The sequence below is a fragment of the Chiloscyllium plagiosum genome, chromosome 16 (assembly GCF_004010195.1).
Source record: "Chiloscyllium plagiosum isolate BGI_BamShark_2017 chromosome 16, ASM401019v2, whole genome shotgun sequence".
NCBI lineage: Eukaryota > Metazoa > Chordata > Chondrichthyes > Orectolobiformes > Hemiscylliidae > Chiloscyllium > Chiloscyllium plagiosum.
The window spans coordinates 51,649,602-51,674,787 of NC_057725.1; the positions used below are offsets into that span (position 1 = coordinate 51,649,602).

General features: G+C 40.9%; 1 protein-coding gene across 1 annotated transcript in view; it reads right to left on the reverse strand.

The window, feature by feature from the left end:
* sigirr (single immunoglobulin and toll-interleukin 1 receptor (TIR) domain) overlaps positions 1–23,681 on the reverse strand; it is a 42,783-nt gene extending 19,102 nt beyond the window's left edge. The window contains exons 1-5 of the mRNA XM_043706109.1: positions 22,957–23,681; positions 18,716–19,039; positions 11,877–12,084; positions 8,727–8,857; positions 5,205–5,345 (exon numbers count right to left, since the gene is read on the reverse strand). Coding sequence (XP_043562044.1) covers positions 5,205–5,345; positions 8,727–8,857; positions 11,877–12,084; positions 18,716–19,039; positions 22,957–23,080 — 928 coding nt within the window. The 5' untranslated portion in view covers positions 23,081–23,681. The remainder of the gene's footprint in view (positions 1–5,204; positions 5,346–8,726; positions 8,858–11,876; positions 12,085–18,715; positions 19,040–22,956) is intronic.
* Positions 23,682–25,186: the final 1,505 nt, after the last annotated feature.

Sequence of the window (25,186 nt, forward strand, 5' to 3'; positions counted from 1 at the left end):
TGCTCATGGCACTGGTAGCAATCCTGAGATTACTACCTCTGAGGTCCTACATTTTAACTTGTTTCCTAACTCCCTAAATTCTTCTTGTAGGACCTCATCATGTTTTTTACCTGATGGAAAGTCAGTTGCTTTACACTTCTTAAAAAATCAGTGGGAGCTTCTCATGAAAGACAACTAAATACCAATTGCTTAGCTAGCAAAAACAGGATCATCGCAACATCAAGATCAGGAAAAAAAACCACTGAACTGACTTTCCAGTTTTTTTTCCACCTCCGCCAAAATGTTCTGAAAACTTGGGTTCAAATCCCACCATGGCTGATGGGGGAATAGGAATTCAATAACAATCTGGAAATAAGAGTCAATGATAACCATAACACCATTGGTGGTTCTCAGGAAAAATCTATCTGATTCACTAGTATCCTTTAGGTAAGGAAACCTGCTGCCCTTACCTGGTCAGTACTACATGTGACCCACAGCAATACGGGTGACTTAACTGCCCTCTGGACAATTAGGGATGGGCAATAAATGCTGGTCTAGCTAGTGAAGCCCACATATACAGTCAGGCATAGACAGAAAATAAACAAGTGCTATAGATGGAGGGAATAAAGTGCTGGGGAAACTATTCAATGGCACTAATCCTCAGGATCTAATGGGTATACCTTTTGTTTCCAAATCCATTCACTTCTGCTCTTTTCCTTCAGGTGCTTTACCTTCTTCACAGAAGCACAGAGCAACTGGTTCACAAATTATAAAATCTCTAACCTATTGTTTATAAGCAACTTCTTGCAGCAATTGGCTTTCTTTAGCTTCAGGTCTTTCAAATGAGAGGTAAAGAGATACCACCTCCACTTCCTGAAGTCCAAGCACTTCTCACTGTATCACTCACAGCCACAAGTTGTTCAGCTATCCTTGAGATTTGATGTCAGGTTGATAATGTTTGTCATCGACAACTGGTCACACTTCCACAAATGAACCAGTGAATTGTTGCCTGTTGAATCTCACTTTGCATACACTGCTGGATGCTGGGCCATCTACAAACAGCTTGAATAAAGCAGAAGTGATGTGACTTGCAACTATTTTCTGTAATTTGCTTTCTTAAACAATAGCAATTGCTTGCTTAGTCCTTTGTTGCAAAACTGCCCTTTCCCTTATTCAGGTCCACAACCAAAAGTAAAATAAAGCAAAATAAAAACAGCCTTTACAACAGCCTACACTCAGACCTCTAAGATTCTGGCCCAACCAGATTTAAGTACTTCTCCTCAGACAGGCACAAAATTAACACATTTTTCTTAATGTATAAATTATTAGAACTTTCAACTAAAAACCACTCAGCAAATAGCATTTTGGTATTCATTATTCTGTACATAATTATCCAAATTCTTCCATCTGATAATTCATTTCCAGCTATCAAATGTTCCAAAATTGCCAGGATATTCACTCTATGTACACAATTTACTTGATTTTTCTTATTGTTTGAGTTAGGCTTTGAGCTGTGGTCCTTGACATACACAACATTTACAGAAGGCAGATGTGTTTCAACTTTTTCTGTACTGTGCATCATGAAGCACCGTGACAGAATATAAAAGGTGAAGCTGGTAAAGCACAGCACATCAGGCAGCATCAGAGGAGCAGGAGAAACAAAGTTTCAGGCATAAGTCCCTCATCTGGACTGTGAAGGGGGAAGGGGGATGAGAGATAAATAGGAAGGAGTGGGTGAGGTGGGGAAAAGGTAGGTGAGAAGATCGAAGGTGGGGGGTAATTGTGATAAGTTGGTGGGGAGGGTGGAGCAGATAGGTGGGAAGGAAGATGGACAGGTAGGACAGGTGCTTCGGTTACTGCCTGACCTTCTGTGGTTTTCCAGTTCCACTCTGACTCCAAATCTCCAGCATCTGCAGTCCTCGCTTTCTCCACCGTGACAGAATAGAAATATAATTACAAGTCTGACTGCATACTTCTAGCTACTCTGTAGGCTAATGTACTACTGGATATGGCACTGAACCAGTAAGAAGATTACAGCTTCATTCTCTGATCAAGCCTTGGTAGATAATTTCAGCCAAAACAGTATTATCTGCTTCAGTGACATTGGATAATTTTCTTGTTCTTGACCAATGTTCCTGATTACTATCCACTGGGCCCTACTGAAATGTGTATGCAAGAGCTTGATGGAATTTGGCTGTTGCAATGCCATAATAAAGTGCTCTGTTGACACCCAATGTATAATAGCACAACTGAAGAACAGCTATTTAGATGAAGAAACTGGGGGCTGGTGGGTAAGGCAGGTCAAAACCTACACCACCAAGAGCTCATGCTTACGGAGTAGAAGGAGAGAACATTGGTCAGTTATAAAGAAATCAGACACTAACACCAAGGAGGTCAGACAGAATGTGGAGAAAGGTAGTTAATATTGTAGCATAGAGACTGGTTATCGGAACTAACAAAAAAGGTCATCGACCTGAAACATCATGTTGGTAACCTTCCAAACAGACACTACCTCACCGGCTGAACATTTCCAACTATTTCCTATTTGTACTTCAGATTTCCAGTGATAAGCATTTGCTTCCAGGTTATTTTTCTTGATATGGCAACTATTATTCAGTTACGTTTAGTTTAGTGATGGAAAGGGATAAGTACATGCCACAGATCAAGAGTTATCGATTGGGCAAGGGCAAAGGCAAGGGCAATTATAATGCGATTAGGCAAGAATTAAGATGCATAGAATGGGGTAGCAAAATGCAGGGGATGCAGACAACGGAAATGTGGAGCTGGTTTAAGGAACAGATATTGCAAGTCCTTGATAGGCCTGTCAAGCAGGGAGGAAGTGATAAGGTAAGGGAACCGTGGTTTACAACAGAAATTGCATCTCTTGTTACGAAGAAGAAGGATGCTTATGTGTTGTTGAGGCAAGATGGTTCAGATGAGGTGATGGAGAGTTACAGATCAGCTAGGAAGGATTTAAAGAGAGAGTTAAGAAGAGCAAAGAGAGGACATGAGCAGTCTTTAGCAAATAGAAAAAAGGAGAACCCTACAGCTTTCTATAGGTATGTGAGAAATAAAAGGATGATTAGGGTAGGAATACGGTCAGTCAAAGACAGAAGTGAGAAGTTGAGTGTGGACCCTGTGGAGATTGGAGAGGTGCTAAACGAACATTTCTCATCAGTTTTCACTCAGGAAAAGGAGAATATTGTAGAGGAGAAGAATGAGGTACGAGATATTAGACTAGAAAGGATCGAGGTTAGTTATGTACAGGTGTTATCAATTCTAGAAGGAATGAAAGTAGACAAGTCTCCTTGGCCCGATTGGATTTATCTGAGGATTCTCTGGGAAACTAGGGAGGAGATAGCAAAGCCTTTGGCTTTAATATTTGAGTCATCATTGTCTACAATTTTGGTACCAGAGGACTGGAGGATTGCAAATGTTGTGTCCTTGTTCAAGAAGGGCAGTAGAGATGACTCAGGTAACTATAGACCAGTGAGCCTTACTTCTATTGTAGGAAAGGTTTTGGAAAGGATTATAAGAGATAAGATTTAAATTATCTAGCAAGCAACAATTTGATTTCAGACAGTCAACATGGTTTTGTGAAGGGCAGGTCGTGTCTCACAAACCTCAGGTAAGTTTTTTTGAGAAGGTGACCAAGCATGTAGACAAGGTTAGGGCAGTTGATGTGGTATACATGGACTTCAGTAAAGCCTTTGATAAGGTTCCACATGGTAGGCTGCAGGAGAAAATGCATAGACATGAAATAAAGGGCGATTTCGCAGTTCGGATTAGAAACTGGCTTTCTGAAAGAAGGCAGCGAGTGATGGTTGATGGAAAATATTCAGCTTGGAGTCCGGTTACTAGTGGTGTGCCACAAGGATCTGTTTTGGGACCACTGCCATTTGTCATTTTTATAAACGACTTATACGCTGGCATAGGTGGATGGATTAATAAATTTGCAGACAACACTAAAGTCGGTGGAGTAGTGGACAGTGTGGAAGAATGTTACAGGTTGCATGGGGACTTGGATAAACTGCAGAATTGGGCTGAGAGGTGGCAAATGGAGTTCAATGCAGCTAAATGTGAGGTGATGCACTTTGGGAATAATAACACAAAGGCAGAGTACGGGTCAATGGAAAGATTCTTGGTAGTGTGGATGTGCAGAGGGATCTTGGCGTCCATGTACATAGATCCCTGAAAATTGCCACCCAGGTGGATATTGCTGTTAAGAAGGAATACGGTGTGTTAAGTTTCACTTGTAGAGGGATTGAGTTCCAGAGCCACAATATCATGCTGGAACTATACAAAACGCTGGTGCAGTCGCACTTGGAATATTGTGTTCTGGTCCACATATTTCGGGAAGGATGTGGAAGCATTGGAAAAAGGTGCAGTGGAGATTTACCAGGATGTTGCTTGGTCTGGAGGAAAGGTCTTGAGGAAAGACTGAGAGACTTGAACCTGTTCTCATTGGCAAGAAGGCGGCTAAGAGGGGATTTGATAAAGCCATACAAGATGATCAGAGGATTAGATAGGGTAGACAGTGAAAATCTTTTTCCTAGGATGATGATGTCAGCGTGTACGAGGGTGCATAACTACAATAGATTTAAGACAGATGTCAGAGGCAGGTTCTTTTCGCAGAGAGTGGTAAGGGTGTGGAATGCACTAACTGCTAATGTAGTCAACTCAGCCACATTAGGGAGATTTAAACAATTCGGAGATAAGCACATGGATGATTTTGGGATAGTGTAGGGGGACGAGCGGAGAATAGTTCACAGCATCTAGGGCTGAAGGGCCTGTTCTGCGCTATATTGTTCTATGTTCTGTAATGAAAACTCCCATGACATAAGAAACTGGTCATGGATATTGTGGTACTGAAGAATCCAACCAACCTTTTTTCTTTTAAAAAAGCAGCCAACTATTATACACAAACGTTACATTTCTTAAACACAGTGGTATTAGAATACAACAGAGAGCGGCATCCTTCTGGTAGCATGTCATGGTCCCAGCGATCCCAGGGCAAGACGGAGTATGGGATATTTATTCCCTCATGTCACATGCTTTAAAGGTATACTCCCATACCTGGAGTGACACATAACACAACATCCAATATTACCAGGATTTTCCTCTGGAATTCGATTTTACCAGATATTCTAAGAGGAGTTGCTGACGCATTAGGATTATTCTTAAGTTTTCATTATCAAAGAACCTGAAGGAAAAAAAAGACTCACCATTCATTTCAAATTCACCATATTTATTTCTGTACCATAGCTGCAGATCCAGTCGGCACTTCACATACAGTAATCCAGCCAGGAGCAATGCAAATAGCACCAGGAGAGCACCCAGTACTGCTGGTACGTGGCTGGCATTATCTACAACCAGGAGAAACACAGTAAGTAATAGACATTCTTACATTAACTGACTATGATGTGGAGGTGCTGGTGTTGGACTGGGGTGGACAAAGTTAAAAATCACACAACATCAGGTTATAGTCCAACAGGTTTATTTGGAAGCACTAGCTTTCATAGCTACCTGATGAAGGAACAGCTAGTGCTTCCAAATAAACCTGCTGGACAACCTGGTGTTGTGTGATTTTTAATATTAATTGGCTAGAAGAAGCTCTATAAATAAAATGGGCTACCTTGCGTTCTCATTTCTCAGCCCACCCAGAATGAAAAATTTGGCTGCTCCCCAGATACTGACCCTCCGTAGTAGTGGGGCTGTGTTGTTTAAATTACATTTCATTGTTGTACAATTTTTATTGATCAAGTTGAGGAATGAAAATCTAAAGGATGGGTACTTTCCCATAACAGGCATTGTTAGAATCATGCACTTCCAAGTCTGGAACAGTTAAGCTCTTCTATCTGTATCAAGCACATACTTTAAAACAGACAAACCAATAGGTCTTATATCCATCAGAAAGAACAAAATTGGTATTTAGTTTCATGACGAAGCTTCTATTTTACAATTATTTAGTATAGAATAAGTAATGAAATGGAAATGGGTGTGTTGATTAGGAACAGTCAGCATGGATTTCTGAAGGGAAATCCAGTTTGACTAACTTGCTGGAGTTTTTGAGAAGTAACAGGAAGGTCTGATGAGGGTTAATCTGTTGATATTGTGTACATCGACTTCCAAAAGGCATTTGATGTAACACAGACTTGTGAGGAATGTTACAGGCAATGGAATAAAAGGGACAGTACCAACATGAATACATGTTGGTTGAGTGATAGGAAACAGAGAGTTGTGGTCATAGAGTTTTGTCCCCCCCAAGCTGCAGGAGTGGGTGGATAGGAGGCAGATGAGTTTCAATGCAGAGAGCTGAGAGATGCTGCCTTTGGTAGGAAGAACATTTAAAGTCAATATAAAATAGGGGGATACAAGTCTAAAGGGGGGTGCAGGAGTAGAGAGGCTTAAGTGTATGGGCATAGATCATTGCAATTGGCAGTTCAGATGGAGAGGGCAGTTAACAAAATATATAGTACCCTTGGTTTTATGAACAGGAGTATAGAGTACTTCCTTTAGACCAAAGGGGTAGCCATGGGCACTTTCATGGGCCCCAACTACGCCTGCCTCTTCATCAGGTATGTGGAACAGTCCATCTTCCGTAGTTACACCGGTACTATTCTCCACCTTTTTCTCCGCTACATTGATGGTGGTCTCCTTCCTATCAGAAGGTTGTTGTGAAACTTGAAAGGGTTCGGAAAAGGTTTATAAGGATGTTGCCAGAGTTGGAGGATTTGAGCTATAGGGAGAGGCTGAATAGGCTGGGGCTGTTTTCCCTGGATCGTCGGAGGCTGAGGGGTGACCTTATAGAGGTTTATAAAATCAGGATGGGCATGGATAGGATAAATATACTAAGTCTTTTCCCTGGGATGAGGGAGTCCAGAACTAGAAGGCATGAGATTAGGGTGAGAAGGGAAAAAAGTTAAAAGGGACCTAAGGGGCAACTTTCTCCACACAGATGGTTGTGCGTGTATAGAATGAGCTGCCAGAGGAAATGGTAGAGGCTGGTACAATTACAACATTTAAAAGGCATCTGGATGGGTATAAATGAAAAGGGGTTAGAGGGATATGGGCCAAGCGCTGGAAAATGGGACGAGATTAGGTGGGGATATCTGGTCGGCATGGACAAGTTGGATCAAAGGGTCTGTTTCCATGCTGTACATCTCTATGACTCTATGACTGTATCGCCACCACCTCGTGCTCCCATGAGGAGATTGAACAGTTCATCAACTTCATGAACACCATCCACCCTGACCTCAAGTTAAACTGGACAGTCTGTAAAAATGCTATCCCTTATTCCTAATTCCTCCACCTCTTCCACATCTGCTCCCAGTAAGAGCAATTCCATTCCAGAACATCCCAGATGGCCTCCTACTTCAAGGAACACTATTTCCCCTTCCAATTGGTCAACAATGCCCTCCAGCTCATCTCCTCCACTTCCTGCACCACCACCCTTGATCCCCACCTCTCCAACTGCAACAAGAGTAGAACCCCGCCACCCCGGTCCTCAGCTTCCACCCCACCAATCTCTGGTTACAACCCTTCATCCTCTGCCAATTTCGCCACCTGTCAGACCCCACAACCAGAGATATATTACCCTCGCGACCTCTATCAGCATTCCAGAGACTATTCACTCCAAGATTCTCTCATTTAGGTTCACACACCCCACCATCTCACTCTCCACTCCCGGCACTTCCCCGACACAGCAAAAGATGTAAAGCCTGTGCCCACACACCACCTCCCTCAGCTCCATCCAAGACCCCAAAAGATCCTTCTACATCCGGCAGTGATTTTCCTGCACATCCAAACACCTCATCTACTGCGTCCATTACTCTTGATGTGGTCTCCTCTACATTGGGGAGACAGGACACCAACTTGCAGATGTTTCAGAGAAGATCTCTGGCGGACACGCACTAAACAACCCCACCGCCCTATGGCTGACCACTTCAATTCCCCCTACCTCTCTGCCAAGGACATGCAAGTCTTGGGCTTCCTCCACCACTAAATCCTAGGCACCCAGCACCTGGAAGAAAAATGCCTTATCTTCTGCCTTGCGACCCTCCAACCATACAGCATCATTGTTGATTTCACCAGTTTCCTCATCTCCCCTCCCTCCACCTTATCCCAGATCCATTCCTCCATCTTGGCACTGCCTTCTTGAACTCTTCTACCCGTCCATCTTCCTTCCCAACTATCTGCTTCAACCTATCATATTCATCCCCCACCTTCATCTACCTATCGCCTTCCAAGCTCCCTTCCCCGCCCAACCCCCTCCTATGTTTCTGCCCCCTTGCCTGCCTACTCCACCCCCCACCCCTCGTCTTAGAAAAAGACTAAGAAGAGATTGGATACAGATTTAAAATCATGAGCAGATTGGATAGAGTAGATCTGAAGAAGCTCTTGCTGCTCATAAAAGCAACAAGAATAAGCGGGCATAGGTTTAAAGTGAGTTGCAAAATGAACAAATGTGATGCAAGTAAAACATTTTCACACAGTGTGTCATTTGTGTACAGAATGCACTGCCAGGAAATATGGTGGAAATTGTTTCAAATGAGACATTTGAGAAGGTATTGGTCAATTATTTGGATAGAAATAATGAGCAAGGTTACAGGGAAAAACAGGAGATCCCACTATGGAATGGCGCTTATATGAAGAGCTGATGCAGACACGATGGACAGAATGGATTCCTCTGTGCCATAACATTTGTGATTAATATTGACACTAGCCATATTCTCACAATGACTCACAATCTCTTTGTAATGTGAAGGTTGCTGATCCTTTTCTAATGAAGCAGGCGAAGATTCCATAGTCACTCTCGTCCATCATGCTGATGTTCAGAAGACTAGAGAGAAATTTCTCTGAAGCATTATGATTAAACCTGATGAACAAGGATACAGAAAGGACATCATTACGCTATCTAATGCGGAGCCTAACATCAGTCTTGCCACTGGTGCTTTCATCCTCAGCTGCACATCTGTATTTGACTCACTACAATGGAATATCACATGCTGCCTCCCCAGGGTTTCTACAATGATAATTTCAAATGTTACCATGTTCCTTCATCATTCACACAAAAAGTTTTCATTTGTCCCTAGCATTAACTCACAGGTGGAACTCTTCCTTCTTCAGTTAGAAAGCTATGAGTTCATATCCCATTCCTGGATTTGACCATATTCTCTAATGTAATACTGGGTCAGTATGGCATTGGTGGAGTGTCACCTTTCAAAGTACTTCTCACATGACAGAATCATGAAACAATGCAGTACAGGTGGAGATATATCAAGATACAAAATCTTTGTCTGACATGTGGAGATAAATGTACATAGTACTATTTGAAGTTCAGGTAAAGTCTGTTTAGTGTTTATCAACTGAAAGGCAGGAAAATATATTATCTGACCATTTATTTTACCTTTGCCTATGCGACTGTATTGGGTGGAAATTGGATGCTGTGTCTATCTACAAAATAACAATTGCTTCATTTCAATTCAATGGCAATGAAGTACTGAGGCACCAAGTCTTGTATCACCCTAACAGTTGCTTCATAGCCCATCATATTTCTACACCCTTATCTCTGTTCAGCTCTGTCCATTTCACTCCACTTTGCTGAAACTGAATCCACACCCTGCCTTTAAATTTACCCCCACCACTGCTGGAACTCTCATCCATACCTTTCTCATCTCTAGACATCTGACTGGAGAAACAACCATTAATTCTTTTTCATTTAAAGTTGAGGGGAAATTTTATTCTTGCATTGGGACAATTCTGGATAACTGTAACATAATATTGGGAAGCAGATTTTAAACTGGGCTAACCTCCAGGTAAACAAATTTTGAGAATTAATTGGTTTCCCATTCAGGGTTGTCAACCTTTCACACTCAGCATGTCCAATACATGTAGCCAATTGCATTGTGCTGATTGGGTGAGGAATGCTGGTACTCCGATCAGGAAATTTTTAGGTCAGGTAGTTATGTTCAATAGCCCAGAAAATAATGGTCCATTGTAATGCTTTGGCAACTAATTTATAAGGGCCAAAGATTGAGTTTAATCTGTACACTTCAGTGGCATACTAGATATTTATTTACTGGGGAACCTAGGTCGGATTTCTTTTTAGAAATATAAATGTTTAAGAATTGCAGCATAACACTGAAATCTGGGTGTATCATAGAAAGACTACAATAAGGTGGAATTGCAAACTTCAGATATCAAAGAATTGGAAGCTGATGACTGAATTAGAATGAATTAAAATGTAGTTCTTAAATAAGAAGGTAATTTTGTGAGGGTATGGTGGGGTTCCAGCGGTTAACAAGGTGCATAGCAGGTAGTTGTTCACTAAAAATACTTCACAATATTACATTCAGAAGGTAGGTAAATAAAAGTATTTGTCAACATTTTTTTCTTGAAGTGGTTTGCCATCAAGTCAGAACCTCTCATCAGTCTTTATTTTGATGTACATAACAGACAGTATTTTTGAACAATTCCAACGAATGCAATATCAAACAGTTTATTATGTTATTTGATCTAAAGAAAAGCTGGTCATTTTAGAAATGCTGAACAAGTACTTTCGTGGATATAAAATGCTGCATGCCTCATTAGCATTTCCAGCACTTTACAGCAGTGTTGTCCAACACATGAAGCTAATTGCATTTTGCTTAATAAATAAAAAGTAACTGACACCATCGTTTGGTGAGTGATCTCAATACTCACATTACATGACGTACGTGCATGCCTGTCTAAAATGGCTAGATGAAAGACAGAACTTTTTTTTTAAAAAACTGCTGCATAGACTTTATTAGATACTAACTGCTAGTTTTCCACCAAAATGTTGCATGACACAAGTTAAAGGGCTGGACTTCAGCACCACTGAAACAGTAACACTGTGTGGTCAATTGTAAAGTCAGGCCAGCAGCTGGAAATAACCAACCAAAAATGCATACTTTCAACAGATGGGTCATAGCAAAGTGGGGACTAGTTTGGCACTGCTTGTTGTGCAAATCAGTGTTTTCAGTCATTATTCCAAAGTCTAAATGCCGCTTGTAAGTGTTGAACACAATCCTATATGGTGAACAAAAATGTAAGATATGATAAAATCATTTCAGAATTCCAAATTTTTGGTGAGAGAGAGCAAAGCTTTGCACTGAGAGGTAGCAGATGTTTGTTACACAACAAAGCACATTAACTTGTATTTGACCATAAGGACCCCCACCAACCTTTACAGATGCACTATTGAAAGCATACTGTCCAGGTACATAACAGCCTGGTATGGCAACTGCTCTGCCCAGGACCATAAGAAACTACAGAAGGTTATGTGCATAGCTCAGACAATCACGGAAGCCAACCTCCCATCTATGAACTCCATTTACATGTACCATTGCTGCAGAAAGGCTGCCAACATCAAAGACTCATCCCAGCTAGGTAATGCCCTCCTACAACCTCTTCTGTCAGGCAGAAGATACAGAAGCTTGAACACATGTCAGCAGGTTCAAGGGCAGCTTCTTCCCTGCCGTAATTAGACTGATGAATGTACTCGCTGACTTCAAATAATGTTGATCTTGCCTTGTGCACAGTGTAAACTGAATACCTTATTCTATCCAAGATTTTTTTTCACCACATGATCTGTATGTCCTTGCTTATTGTAATCTGCCTGTACTGCTCACAAACAAAGCTTTTCACTCTACTTTAGGTACATGTGACAACAAATCAAATCAAAATCATTGCTGAGAGCTCATCTGATAGTGGAGGATGGATTGGGAAGTTAAACTAACAGTGGAGATTAATCCTGCCTCAGAGCTATTGTTCTGTATGATTAATGTGGGGAGACAGGAGGGGCTAACTAACAATGCCACATTAACTCCATATATTCTGCTGAAGATGGAATTATAAATTGGTAGAGTTATTACCTGGTCTCCTCAGTGGAGGTGTATTTACTACTGTTCATGATCACATGTCCATCTTTACTCCAGTCGATGTTTGGGTCACACCAGTTGAACTTCTGGTCATAGAGTAGCTTCACTGTACAATTCAACACCATCCAAGAGCCAACAGGCAGAAAGTAAGTCTGATTTCCAGAAGGAGACAGGAATGTAGGAGCTACATTACAGCGACTATCTAAACAAAGACAAAGACACATTACTGCACAAAAGCCGTTACTTCATCGTAGGGATTTAGAATACCCTTTCATAAAAGAGGGGGATCTGCATGATGTCTTTTATAGGAAGAGGACAGGGCATTTCTGTGGGCTAGCATGCAGCCAAGCCAGGAACAGCCTTATGATTTACCATCAAGCACAAAAAAAACAAAACGAAAAATAATGATCAGGCAGCTTCCATGAACAAAAATAAAATCAGTACTTCTGCCATTTTTGCACAAAAAATCATTTTAACAATTCTCTTCATTTTCTGCATGTATATATTTACTAGCTAATTTATCTGCAGCCCTAAGTGCTACATAGATTATCACCCGAGCAGTCAATGCTCATGCGTGTTCATGCTAAATAATTAAAGGAAGTATAATGATTCAATTTTTAACATTCAGTTTAAACATGTACTATATGGTAGAACAACCAAACAAAAGTGTGATCTTGAAAAAGAGAGATTCACTTATCCCCACTCTTCTTTTCTAAAAAGTACACTCAATTTTCACAGTACAATAGTACTCAATAATACAAAGACAATCAAGCAAACTTGAAGTTTGACTCCTGATCGACATTAAGTTAAACTTTGTCAGGTAATACTTTGCATTGTCTGATTGACATGACTATTCCTGAGATATGGAAGGGAGAAGAGATACCAAACTGGTCTCCTGCTCCTACTTATTATACAGTGATGTGGCCAGAAAGTGATTGTGTAGATGTTGGATGAGGGTATGTGGTTCAGACATAAAATTTTCCAAGGTCAAATATTTGGTCTGGCAACTTGAATACTTTTATTATTCAGTCAGGAGAAGTGGACTGCACTTTTTGAGCCAGCATTTATTGGATGGTGCCAGTTTCTTGACAATTGCTACACTAATCTAGGCACGGGAAAGTACTTCACAGTCCTGACTTCTGCCTTGTAAATAGTGGACAGGAAGTGAGTTATTCATAAAAGAGGACTCCAAGCCTCTGACATGCTTTTCTAGTTACAGTATTTATATGACTAACTTGAAATTGAACTAACTAATGATACCTTTTAACATGTTGATAGTCAAAGATTCAGCTGTGGTAACACAACTGAAAGTCAATGGACAATGGTCAGTTTCTCCCCAGTTGGGGATGTTCGCTGCTTCGCACTTGTGTGGTTCAAATGTTCCTTGTCAACCCAAACCTGGATAATATCCAGATCTTGCTACATTTGGACAAAGGATGCTTCGGCATCTGTAGAGATGTGGATGGTGCAAAACACTGTGCAATCAATTGGTGAATAACATCACATCTGACTTTATGATGGACAGAAGGTCATTGATGAAGCAACTGAACATAGTTGAGCCTAGAACACCACCTTGAGGACCCCCTAAAGAGCTATCATGGGGCTTAGATGATGCATGTCCAACCACCACAACATTTTTTTTAAAACATTCAGAAATGCTCTTACATACAACTGAACATCTCCCCCCCCCCCCCCCCGCATCACCAAATCACCCACGGTATTTTTTAATCTATTAACCACCACCAGTAAATCAGTGAAGTTTTCAAACTGATTAATTTTTGTGCAAAGCCCATTTAAGGGCAGTACAACAATCTTCCTTTGTTCTAGGTATGACTCCAACTAGCAGCCTTTACCAACGAGGCAGGTGTTGTCCAGGCCATCATGATTGAGGAGGAAATTCAGCTCCTGGTGGGGTTTAAAATTGATAGAGGAGACATTGAATAGACTGTCAGTACTTAAAGAGGACAAGGTGTTGGGACTGCATGAGATGCATCTAATTATATTGAAAATAGAGAGAGAGGAGTAATTGCAGAGGCACTGGCAATTATCTTGCAGTCTCCTGGGATTCGGGATGGGTGACAAAGGATTGGAGAATTGCAAAAATTGCAAATTGCAAGGGGATACCCTTGTTTTAAAGGTTTGTAAAGATCAGCCCAGCAATTACAGCCTAATTAGTTAAAGTTAAGCATGGAATTGTTAAGAGAAAATTATGTCTAATAACCTTCTGGAGGTTTTTTGAAGCAGTAACAGAGAAAGTTAAATGAGGTGAAAGCCATTGATGTGGCGCACAAGGATATCCAAAAGGAATTTGATTGAGTGCCACACAACTAACTTCTAAGGAAAATACATTGGTCATGGAATAAAAGGAGCAGCAGCAACATGAATACCAAACTGGCTGAAGGATAGGACAGAAAACAACAGCTAATGGTTACTTTTTTGGGCTGGAATATGGTTTGAAGTGCAAGTCCCCAGGAGTCGATATTGGGATCCTTGTTTTTCCTTATATACACATAAGTTATCTAGATCTCAACGTGCAGATAACAATTTCAAAGTTTGCGGATGACATAAAAGTTGGAAGAATTGTAAACTGTGTGGAGGACAGTGTAGAACTTCAAAGGACATTGAACAACACTGAAGTGGACGGATAGGTGCCTTTGAAGTTCAATGAAGTGAATTGGGATAGATGATGCATTCTGGCTCAAAGAACATAAAGACAAATTTAAAATAAAGGTTACAACTCTAAAAGATGTACAGGACCAGAAAGCCCAAGGTAGACATGTAGGTAATTCATTAAAGAGGTCTGGACAGGTATAACTGATACTAAATCATACAGTATCCTACACTTCACAAATAGGAGCGAGCAAAACCCTCTACTGGACGGTTACTCAACAGCAGCTCCCATCTAAGTCTGGCTCCTCACACCTCCAGAAGAGAAGTAAAAAGCCCAGACCCAGAGTCTCACTTGATCCAGCCCATGAGTTTGCAGATTGTGTTTAAGTACAATTCTGCTGCTACTGTTGGCTTCAGCACCTCACAAATGCTCAGTCGAGATACTGGATCTATTCAAGATCCATCATCCTTCACATTTAGCCCTATAGCAGCAACACACAACACAATGGAGGGTATCCTCAATTTGAAGACAAGACTTCATCTCCAGAGGATTGTACAGTGTTCACTCCTATCAATACTATACTGGACTGGATAACTGCATTTTCAACAAACAGTTTGGTAAGGAGGAGGTCAAGTTTGTTTTTCCTGCTTTCCCAGTTCCTTCACCACCTGTCACAGATCCAGTCAAGTATATTTGTCCTTTAGGAGTCTGCCAGCTTGGACAGTAGGGGTGCTGCTGGGTCACTCTTGGTATTGGACATTTAGGACCCCACAAGAATACAAGCACTTTTAGTGCTTCCTCCAAATAGTGTTCAACACGGTGGAGTGCTGATTTATCAGAGGAGAAGGCATGGCAAATGGTAATTAGAAGCAGGTTTCCTTGTCATTGAACCTATGAAGTAGAATAATAGAATCCCTACTGTGCAGAAAGAGGCCATTTGGCCCCATCAAAACTGCATCAATCCTCTAAACAGCATCTCACCTGGACCCACCCCACTACTCCATCTTCAGAAACTGGTGTGGGATTTTTACCATGTCTAACTCACCTAATAGGTCCATGTTTGACTTGATGCCATGTAATGTCAAGAGATCTGGAGTCAATGTAGATACTTCCTAGAGCAACCCTCTCCCTTCTGTATACCACTGTGCCTCCACCCCTGCTGGATCTGACAGGATATACCGAAGAATGGTGATGGAGATGTATGGAACATTGTCTGTAAGTTATAATTCTGACAGTACAATTAGGTCAGGCTTTGGCCTGACTAATCCATGAGAAAGCTCATCCAATTTTAGCACAAGACTCCAGATATTAGGAAAAAGGAAAAGGAACTTTGCAGGATCAACTGGACCAAGTTTTCCATTGTGGTTTCCAGTGTCAAGGCTGATGACTGGTAGTTCTTTTACATTGCTTTGAGAATTTGCTGTGGTTCGATATAACTAAGGGGCTTGCTAGGTCATTTGCAGAGGACATTTAAGAGTCAACCAAATTGTGGTGGGTCTGAAGTTACATGCCCATAGAAGGCCATCAGATTTCTGCCTTCAAGGCCATTAGTGAAGCAAATGGGTTTTTAAGACAATTGATAATTGTTTCATGATGATTGTTAGACTTTAAATTCTACATTGCTTGAATTACAATTCCAGAATCTGCTGTAATGTGATTCAAACCTTAGTTCCTAGCGTATTACTGGGGTTTTTGGTTACTAGTCCAATGACAATACCATGACATCACTACCTTGTTCTGGAGAATGGGTGAAAGACTAGTAGCAGTATGAAGAGACAAAACATATAAAATAATTGATTCTGCAGAATAATAGCAATTCCCAACTCATTAATAAAATTATTGCAAGGTCATTGTCTCCACATTATTAACTGTGCTTTTTTTTTAAACTCCTGAGACTGATGTTGACTCTCAGCACAAGGCAAAAAGGCAACAAGGTTTTTAGACGAACAAGAGTACACCAGTAACCTGATAATTCAAGGTGATTGTATTCTCCTAGTATTCAAGTGCCGAGGACAACAGGAAATGTGGAGCTGAAGCATGCGGAATCTTGCACAGTTAATCAGTGACAACTTCACATAACACATCCAGGTTCAGTGAACTGAAACAGGAATGAGAAGGTTGAATCCAGCATCTCTGATAAAGATGCAACAATCATTTTTTTAAGAAATGCAACATTACTCCAAAGGATATCAATAAGGATTTGTTTGAAGGTCACCATCAATGGTAATGTAATTTGTTTTGTATAAAAACCCACTCCTCACAAGTTCAGCCATGCTTACTGTGTCAGGACAGAGTTAAATTTCTTATGGAGCCTTTGTTCTTTCCACAGAATGATTGAACTGTGCCCAGGAGTCACTTTGATGCACATTATTCAAATGGATACTCATTGCATTTGACATCAGGATAGTGTATGTTATTTATCATGAGTGGACATCACAACTGAGTTGATTTCTGCCTCATTTGAGGGCCATACTTTCCAGTTGAAATCATTAGATATCAAGGAGGAGGAGGGACCTCACATTACTTTCAGTGTGCCTGATCTTTTTTCAGACTTTAAGCCAACTATTTACATGGATCTAAACACAATGCTGTCAGTATGCTGCTTGGAGAAGGGATGGAAACAAATTGTCGGAATGTTTGCAAGACCACACACAGCCCATGCAGGGAAATTACAACCGCTTGTTGTTGAGTATTTCTACATTTGGGGAGCAGGACATGTTTACATGCCATGTGCCAACAGGATCAGCTCTCAGTCTACGAATCCAGGAACAGCTTTTTCCCAGCTGTTATTAGACTGGAATGAACTCTCTAGCCTTAAATAATGCTGATCTTCCCTAACATACACCCTGTGAAATGTAACCTGTATGCCTCTGTTCAAGTCTTTTCAATCTGTATATCCTTGCTTACTATGATCTACTTGTATTACTCGTAAACAAAGCTTTTCACTGCATGTCAGTCCATGTGACAATAGATAAATCAAATCAATAGTAGTTTGCTACTAGCTACCAGGCCTTGTTGAAGGTACTATATCTGATTAAATGAAATACGTGCACAAGAGCATCCTTTAGTTCAAGTTTTAATGGATAATTCCATGAAATTCTGTGGTCTGAGCAGTGAAATCCAGATGTGTTCTGTGATGTCTACAGTAGGACATAAATCTAATGCTGGACTCATAACAGTAGAATGTAAACGCAGTCTGCCACAAGGTCAGCTCTGTACATGACTATGTCCACCAGTGAATGAAGGTAGAGGTAATATTTATGTGCCATAGATCTCAAAATTAATAGATGGATTTCAATGAAACTTGGGAAACACGTAGGGAATGGCCCAAGGAAAAACTTACGTTTTTAGCAAAGATGTTGATCTGAACATGGATTCTAGAGTATTTTTTTTTAAAAAACAAAACAAGCAGAAAGCCTACAACATTTGTAAAAATGTCATATATCCTATTTTATATGGTATTTTTTCAGAATGTCATGCATTGTCTCAGCAGCTGAGACGAAATTTGTCACAATTGTCAGAATACAGGCTGTTTTCAGAGCAAGTTATTTGATGCGGTTAGCCTGAAATCTCCTCAAGCTCTTAATAATAACTTTTTAAATTCTTAGTTAATTTTGTTTTCAACTTTGTAGTTACAGAGCATCAACCAGGCAGAAAAATAAACCAAGAAAGACCTGCTTTATAGTAATAACACCAAGTTAACAAAGCATTGAAGAGAGTGGGGGATGGAGGGCATATGCATTGTATTGAGTGCCTGCTTCTTTGTTACTGAACGTCAACATCATTCTTAGTGTTTCTGGCCCATGTTTCAGTCTCAATGGATTCACACAATATTTTTTCCATGCTGGCAATCCCTTTATCAACTATCCCATTCAGGCACATATGTATCTGGCATGCACTTATGACCGCCATTCACACCATAAGCAATGCATGGGCTCAGAGACTTCATACTTCATGCTACCAAAAAAAAAATCATATAAAATGTCATATTTTTCTCTAACATTTATAAACCTGCATTTCTTTGCAGTAGACCTCTCAAAAGACAGAAGGATGAAATACAGGAAGTTGCTTTCATCTCTCCAAACTGATGTTCTAACTAATCATCCTCCACCTACCCATTCAAACCAATGCTCTCCCAAATCAGGTGCTGCTAAACATAGAATTTTATTTGATCCTTTTGATTTTATAAACCATTTACAACATTGAGTGGCTAATTCCTTACCTTCTAGTCGGAGTTGCATGGTGAAGGAGTGAAATCTCTGTCTGTTCAAGCTGACTACGCAAGTATAATTCCCAGCATCAGAGTTGTGGAGGGTATGGAATGTGAGAAATGCAGTTCCATTTGGATAGGTGCTGTTAGTTATATGAGAACTCTGGTTAATATTAAAAGGAAGGCAGTTCTTGATCCACTCAACAGTGAATCCTGAGGCAGATGGTATCAGCTGCAGCAGTTCCTTGCTCAGTGGACAAAATAAATAATGTTTCTGCTCCTGCTTTGTCCACACATAATGGTCATAGAAGCGATCGGCATCAATACATGAGAAATCTGTTGATATATATTACAAAATGAAAGTAATGTCTTTGCCTCAGGTTTTACAAATTCTTTTACAGTTGCCTGAAACAATTCAACTGCAACCAGATTTGATCTATTACATAAAACACTTCACCAGCTTTATCCAACTAAACATTCAGTCATTCATCTCATTTGCATTCTGTTAACTCACCCAGGTTGACTTGTGCAACATGCTGCTCCTGCCACGTCAAAGCCATGGAGTAGCCAGACAACACCAGGCATGCCAGAGCTCCAAATGAAGCACAAACTGCGCTTGAAGAATTTTGAAGCCAACAGCTGAGTGTATGAGACAGCTAATTACACTGGATTCCAGTTCTGTGCCAGACACCCAAATCTTCACATAATCAACTCAAGGCATTCTTTCTTTCAATGTTTGTGATAAGAAATCCAAGTTTTGCCACTACATAAGAACTCCAATATTTCAACCTGAATATATAGGAGAGCAGAGTGCATTCATCTCTAAAATCACCACCAATACCCAAGAGAACAGTACTCCTCCTCTTAAATATTAGGAATATCAAAGTCATTGTTTTCACATCCCACAACAAATTCAGTTTCTAAAGCACTGACTTCACCTATCTCCCTTTTTAACCTTAATGTCTTATCGGATTTCAAGATGATCGTGTCAGTCAAAGCACATTCCCCAAAATTCCAACATCTTAACTACTGACTAACCCATGCCATAAACAAAACAATCACTAACTCTATGCACTTGTATTTTTATAATAAAATCCACAGTAATTGGTTCTGACAAAGTCAAGTTGTTTTTCCAAATAATGAAAAATAAGTAGAGAAGAATGAATTTTAAAAACTTTTGTTGAAATTTAAAAATTAAATTAAAAATTAATTGATCAAAAAGGATGAAACAACCCCACCCCATCTTCAGCTACAATCTTTTCCTAGCTACAATCTGTCCTCAAGTAGGGACACTGCATCAGAAATGTGAACTATGTTTTCTCTGTACAGATCCTGCCAGACTGAGTTTTTCCAGCGATTTCTGATTTTGTCTCCAGAGAATGTGTTAGCCTAATGACAGGCGCATTCTTTAATTAAAAGCTAACAGGGGACTGACAGATTGAATAGTTGGTGATAAACAACTGCTACATATCATACAACATGAAAAGTCTGCAAAACTGTAGTAATTTTTTTTACATTAGATTAGATTAGATTAGATTAGATTACATTACAGTGTGGAAACAGGCCCTTCGGCCCAACAAGTCCACACCGACCTGCCGAAGCGTAACCCACCCATACCCCTACATTTACCCCTTACCTAACACTACGGGCAATTTAGCATGGCCAATTCACCTAACCTGCACATCTTTGGACTGTGGGAGGAAACCGGAGCACCCGGAGGAAACCCACGCAGACACGGGGAGGACGTGCAAACTCCATACAGTCAGTCGCCTGAGGCGGGAATTGAACCCGGGTCTCTGGCGCTGTGAGGCAGCAGTGCTAACCACTGTGCCACCGTGCCGCCCACGGTGCAAACTTAAATAGTCTACAAGTGCAAACTTTTCTACGATATTGCAGGCAAGTATCCACCATATATATATTCTGAGGAGAAAGGAAGAGAACAAAAAGTCAAAAGGAGGAAGAAGTGGGGTGACCTTATAGAGGTTTATAAAATCATGAGGGGCATGGGTGAAACTAATAGATAAGATCATTTCCCATGGTTGGGGGTGGGGGGGGTAGTATAGAACTAGAGAACATAGGTTTACATGAGAGGGGAAAGATTTAAAAAGGGACCCAAGGAGCAGCTTTTACATACAGAAGATGATGCATGAGGAGGTGGTGGAGGCTGGTACAATTAAAACATTTAAAAGACATCTGGATGGGTACATGAATAGGAAGGGTTTAGAGGGATGTATGCCAAGTGTTGGCAAATGAGACTAGATTAATTTAGGATATCTGGTCAGCATAGAGTTGGACCAAGGATCTGTTTCCATGCTGTATATCTCAATGACTCCAAGTGCTTTCAGTTTAGTGGCGTAAGGGTTAACATCTAAGCCAGTCAAACCTATCATTCTGTACACAGGCACTTTGTACCTTTCCACTACCTGGAGCCACACAGTATAAATTCAACTGAGCAGCAGGTGTTGTGTAAATACTGCTGTATCTGCCAGTTTCTGACTCATGCTCACATGATACAGCTCAGCATTTCAAGCTCCTCTCACACTGCTCATATGTCACACAGACTCTTCTCGACCTAAAATAGATAGATTTCCTGAAATGACAGATGGAGGTGGGAAAATAAAACAATTGAAGACGCGGCATGGGAGAACTGCCTAAGGGCATGCAGGTGAACCGAAACTATGTAACATTGTTCCCATGGTTCTGAGAGTCAGCCACAATATGCAAGTTCCCGAACAATTGTGTCCTTGTCCAGCAGGTTGAGTGTCGCCTTAGGAAGTCTCTCCAGGGCCAGCAGAACAGATTATTTGCACTGAATCTCATAATGAGAAGAAAGTCCATTATCAATAGGGATATTGAATATTTAAAAAAGAACATAATTTCTGAAATACAACACATGTTAAATGGGGTCACACAATGCTACAAGCTGACCAGTATTATCATTTGGGCCTGTAACCTTCAAGCACCTCCCTCCACTCTCCCACCAACTGCTCTCCAATTGACTGGCAACATTCTTGTAATAATATTTTTGGATGCAATTCACTCAAGCTAGGAATCTGGTTCAGTCTTTTCAACTGGATAAAAGTGCAGCCACAACCAGGAGCATGCTGTTGTGTGATTTCTTTTAAACTTTGCAGTTAAAATAATTCAACTACAACATTAACACTTGCAATCTGACAAGTGCTGCAGTATTAAGCAAAAACATCAAACTCTGAACAGGTCAGACAACATCTATAAAAGAGAAGAAAACACAGTTAACATTTCATGTCAATCACCTTTCTTCAAAACTTGAATGTCTTCCAGTTCTGATGAAAGGTTATCCTGCTGGAAAATTAATGCTGTTTCTGTTTTTACAGATGCTGTCAGACCGCCTGCAAATTTCCAATATTTCTGGTTTTATTACATTTTTCTATCCTTGATCTCAAAGTTTCACTTTTTTTCAATGTTCTCCTCTTTTCTCTTGAAGGTGCATAGTTTTGCAGGTATAAAGTTCCACAAACTTAACAACCTCCTTGTACTTTACCTATATGGCCATCTATTGTGTGTAATAGATGGGTTTTGGCATGATATTGTCTAAATTGTACCATCTGAACAACACCTGTATCACAGGTAGGTTTGCTTTAAGCACTGCTTAAGGTTAGAGGCATCAGCTCTCTACAAAGGTGGTGGCCAATTCAGGGAAAGTCTTTGAAACATTAGTGACAGCTCGTAAACTCTATTTGACCTAAAATAACTGCAGTAATTTCACATTTAAGATGAATGCTCACATAGCTAAAAGTGCACCCTCCTATTCTCAAGACTGATCTTAGTCATGTTTTAAACTTCATTTATAGTTTCAGAACTCCAGTCCTTTTAATCGGATGGAAAAACATTCATGTTTTGAGTCAAAAAAGAGTAGCTGATTAAACCAATTTGGGCAATTTGTGAAACTTTTCCTCTCCTCTAACGTTCCAAAAATCTAACTGCAACTCAACTTTTGATCATTACTGTTGACCACTTTTACTGGCCTCTCATTTACTTCTTATGATTAAACCTTGGAATTTCATGTTACATCAAAAACACAATATACACACGTTTTTGATCTGTAAACATTAGATTAAGAATACCAACAGTTTCTTACTCACACATTGTCTACCAAATCTGCATTCTCCGAAATATACATTCTACACATAGGACAAATTATATTGACAATGAAATTCCAGTAACAAATAATAGATTGATGCGGCCTATTTAATGTTGATACCAACTGATCTTACCCGGCTTTGAGGCTCCCGCTGTCTTCAGATCATTTTCTTCAGCAGTTCCAACTCTACTCAGTACACAGAGAGTCAGTGCGGTACAGAAACTTCGAACCCACAGGAATTGCTTGCTCTCCCACATTATATCGGTGCTCTTTGAAGACTGTTATTGTCGTTTTTCGCCCTACAATACGTACCACGGGACGGATTACAAACTCAGGTCAGTATGTAGGAGAAAAGAACGCACAGATTCACTGCAATGTCCAAACGTATTTCCTGGGCATTCCAAAGTATCACACTCTATTCAGCAACTATCAGGTAATGAGCACAGACTAGCAGTTCCTATTGAGTATTCATTTAAACCTCAGCAACTTCTTCCAATTACATCAAAACTCAAACGTTAAATAACGCAATGACAGACAGGTCGGTTAAAACGTAGGTATCAAAGAGTTTAACTGCCTGCTCCAAGTCCAACAATTAAAATCCAATTGACATTTTTTTACATTGGTTTCGGTTTCCCCCAGTACTAGATATGCATTTTAAATGTTATTTTTCTCTGAATTCATCAACAGGAATTAATCGCTGCCGCTTCCTCACTGCTGCGATCGCTCGAGCCGACTGGAGCAGGTGCGCTGATTCCAGCTTCCAGGGCTCCACACGCTGGGATTGTAGTCCTGGCTGATGCATCCCAAAGCTTGAATGAACGAGGATCGGACGTAATGAGGACTACAACTCCCTTCATGCACCAGCCACTAGTGTCTCGGCTCAGGACACGATAGCAAAAGAGCCAGGTAAGGGGGGCGGGGCTAAAAGGGATGAGTGGTAGTGTATCCAGTGGTGATGCTGGAGTGTTGGTATTCTGGAGGGCTGTAGCATTGGACCCGTACGCTGGCGACTGGGTCTCTGAAATATTAGGAACCAGGAGAATTGCTTGTAGCAATAGCGACGAGAGACAGGCGTGGATCACTGGAACACCGAGAAGGGTCAAGAGAAGAGGGTCATCACTGCTGCTTCACAGCGCCAGGGACCCAGGTTCGATTCCAGGCCTTTGGCATCTGTCTGTTTGGGGTTTGCACATTCTCCCCATGTCTGCATGGATTTCTTCCCACAATCAGGTGGGAGCATTAGTCAGGGTTAAATGTAGAGCAGTAGGGGAATGGGTCAGTGTGGACCTAATGGTCTGTTTCACACAAGGGATTTATGATTTGAAGAATATGGGGAAGGGACAGGAGGTGAGAGTCACTGGAACAATGGAGTGGTGAAGGCCAGAGTGACAGCATTTGACATCAAGACTGCATTTGACTGAGTTTGAGCATCGACGAGCCATAGCAAAACTGGAATGAATGGGTATCGGGGGGGAAAACTGTCCGTTGGTTGGAGTTATACCTGGCGCATAGGAAGATGATTATCATTGTTGGATATCAGTCATCTCAGCTCCAGGTGTTTCTCAGGGTAGTGTCCTAGGCCGAACCATCGTCAGCTGCTTCATCAATTATCTTCTCTCCATAATAAGGTGAGAAATGGAGATGTTTGCCACTGATTGCACAATGTTCAGCACTATTCATGATTCCTCAGGTACTGGTTCAAATGAAACAAGACCTGGACAATATCCAGGCTTGGCAGACAAATGGTAAGTAATATTCACACCACCCAAGTGCCAGGCATTGACCGTCTCCAATAAGAGACTACCTGAACACTGTCTGCGTGACATTCAATGGTGTTAGCATCTCTGAATCTCCCAGTATCAACATCCTGAGGGTTACCACTGACCAGAAATGCAATTGGACTTACCAAATAAAAAGTGGCTACATGAGTAGGTTAGAGGCTAGGAATACTGCAATGTGTAACTCATCTGCTGACTCCCCAAAACCAGTCCACCATTGACAAGGCACAAATCAGGAGTGTGATGGAATACTTCCCACTTGCCTGTCAAGAAGTTTGACACCAGCCAGGCCAAAGCAGCCTATCTGATTGGCACAAGCACTGATCTGCACTGATGCTCGGAAGCTGCATAGTATACTATCTACAAGATTCACTGCAGAAATTCACCAAAGATCCTTAGAAAACACCCTCCAAACCCACAACCATTTCAATCTAGAAGGCCAAGGACAGCAGAAACATTGGAACAGCACTGCCTGCCAGTTCCCCTCAAAACCACTCACTCTACTGATTTGAACCAATCTCGCTGTTCCTTCTCAACTGCTAGCTAGCCAGTGATGCCCATGTCTCATTAGCGAATAAAATATGG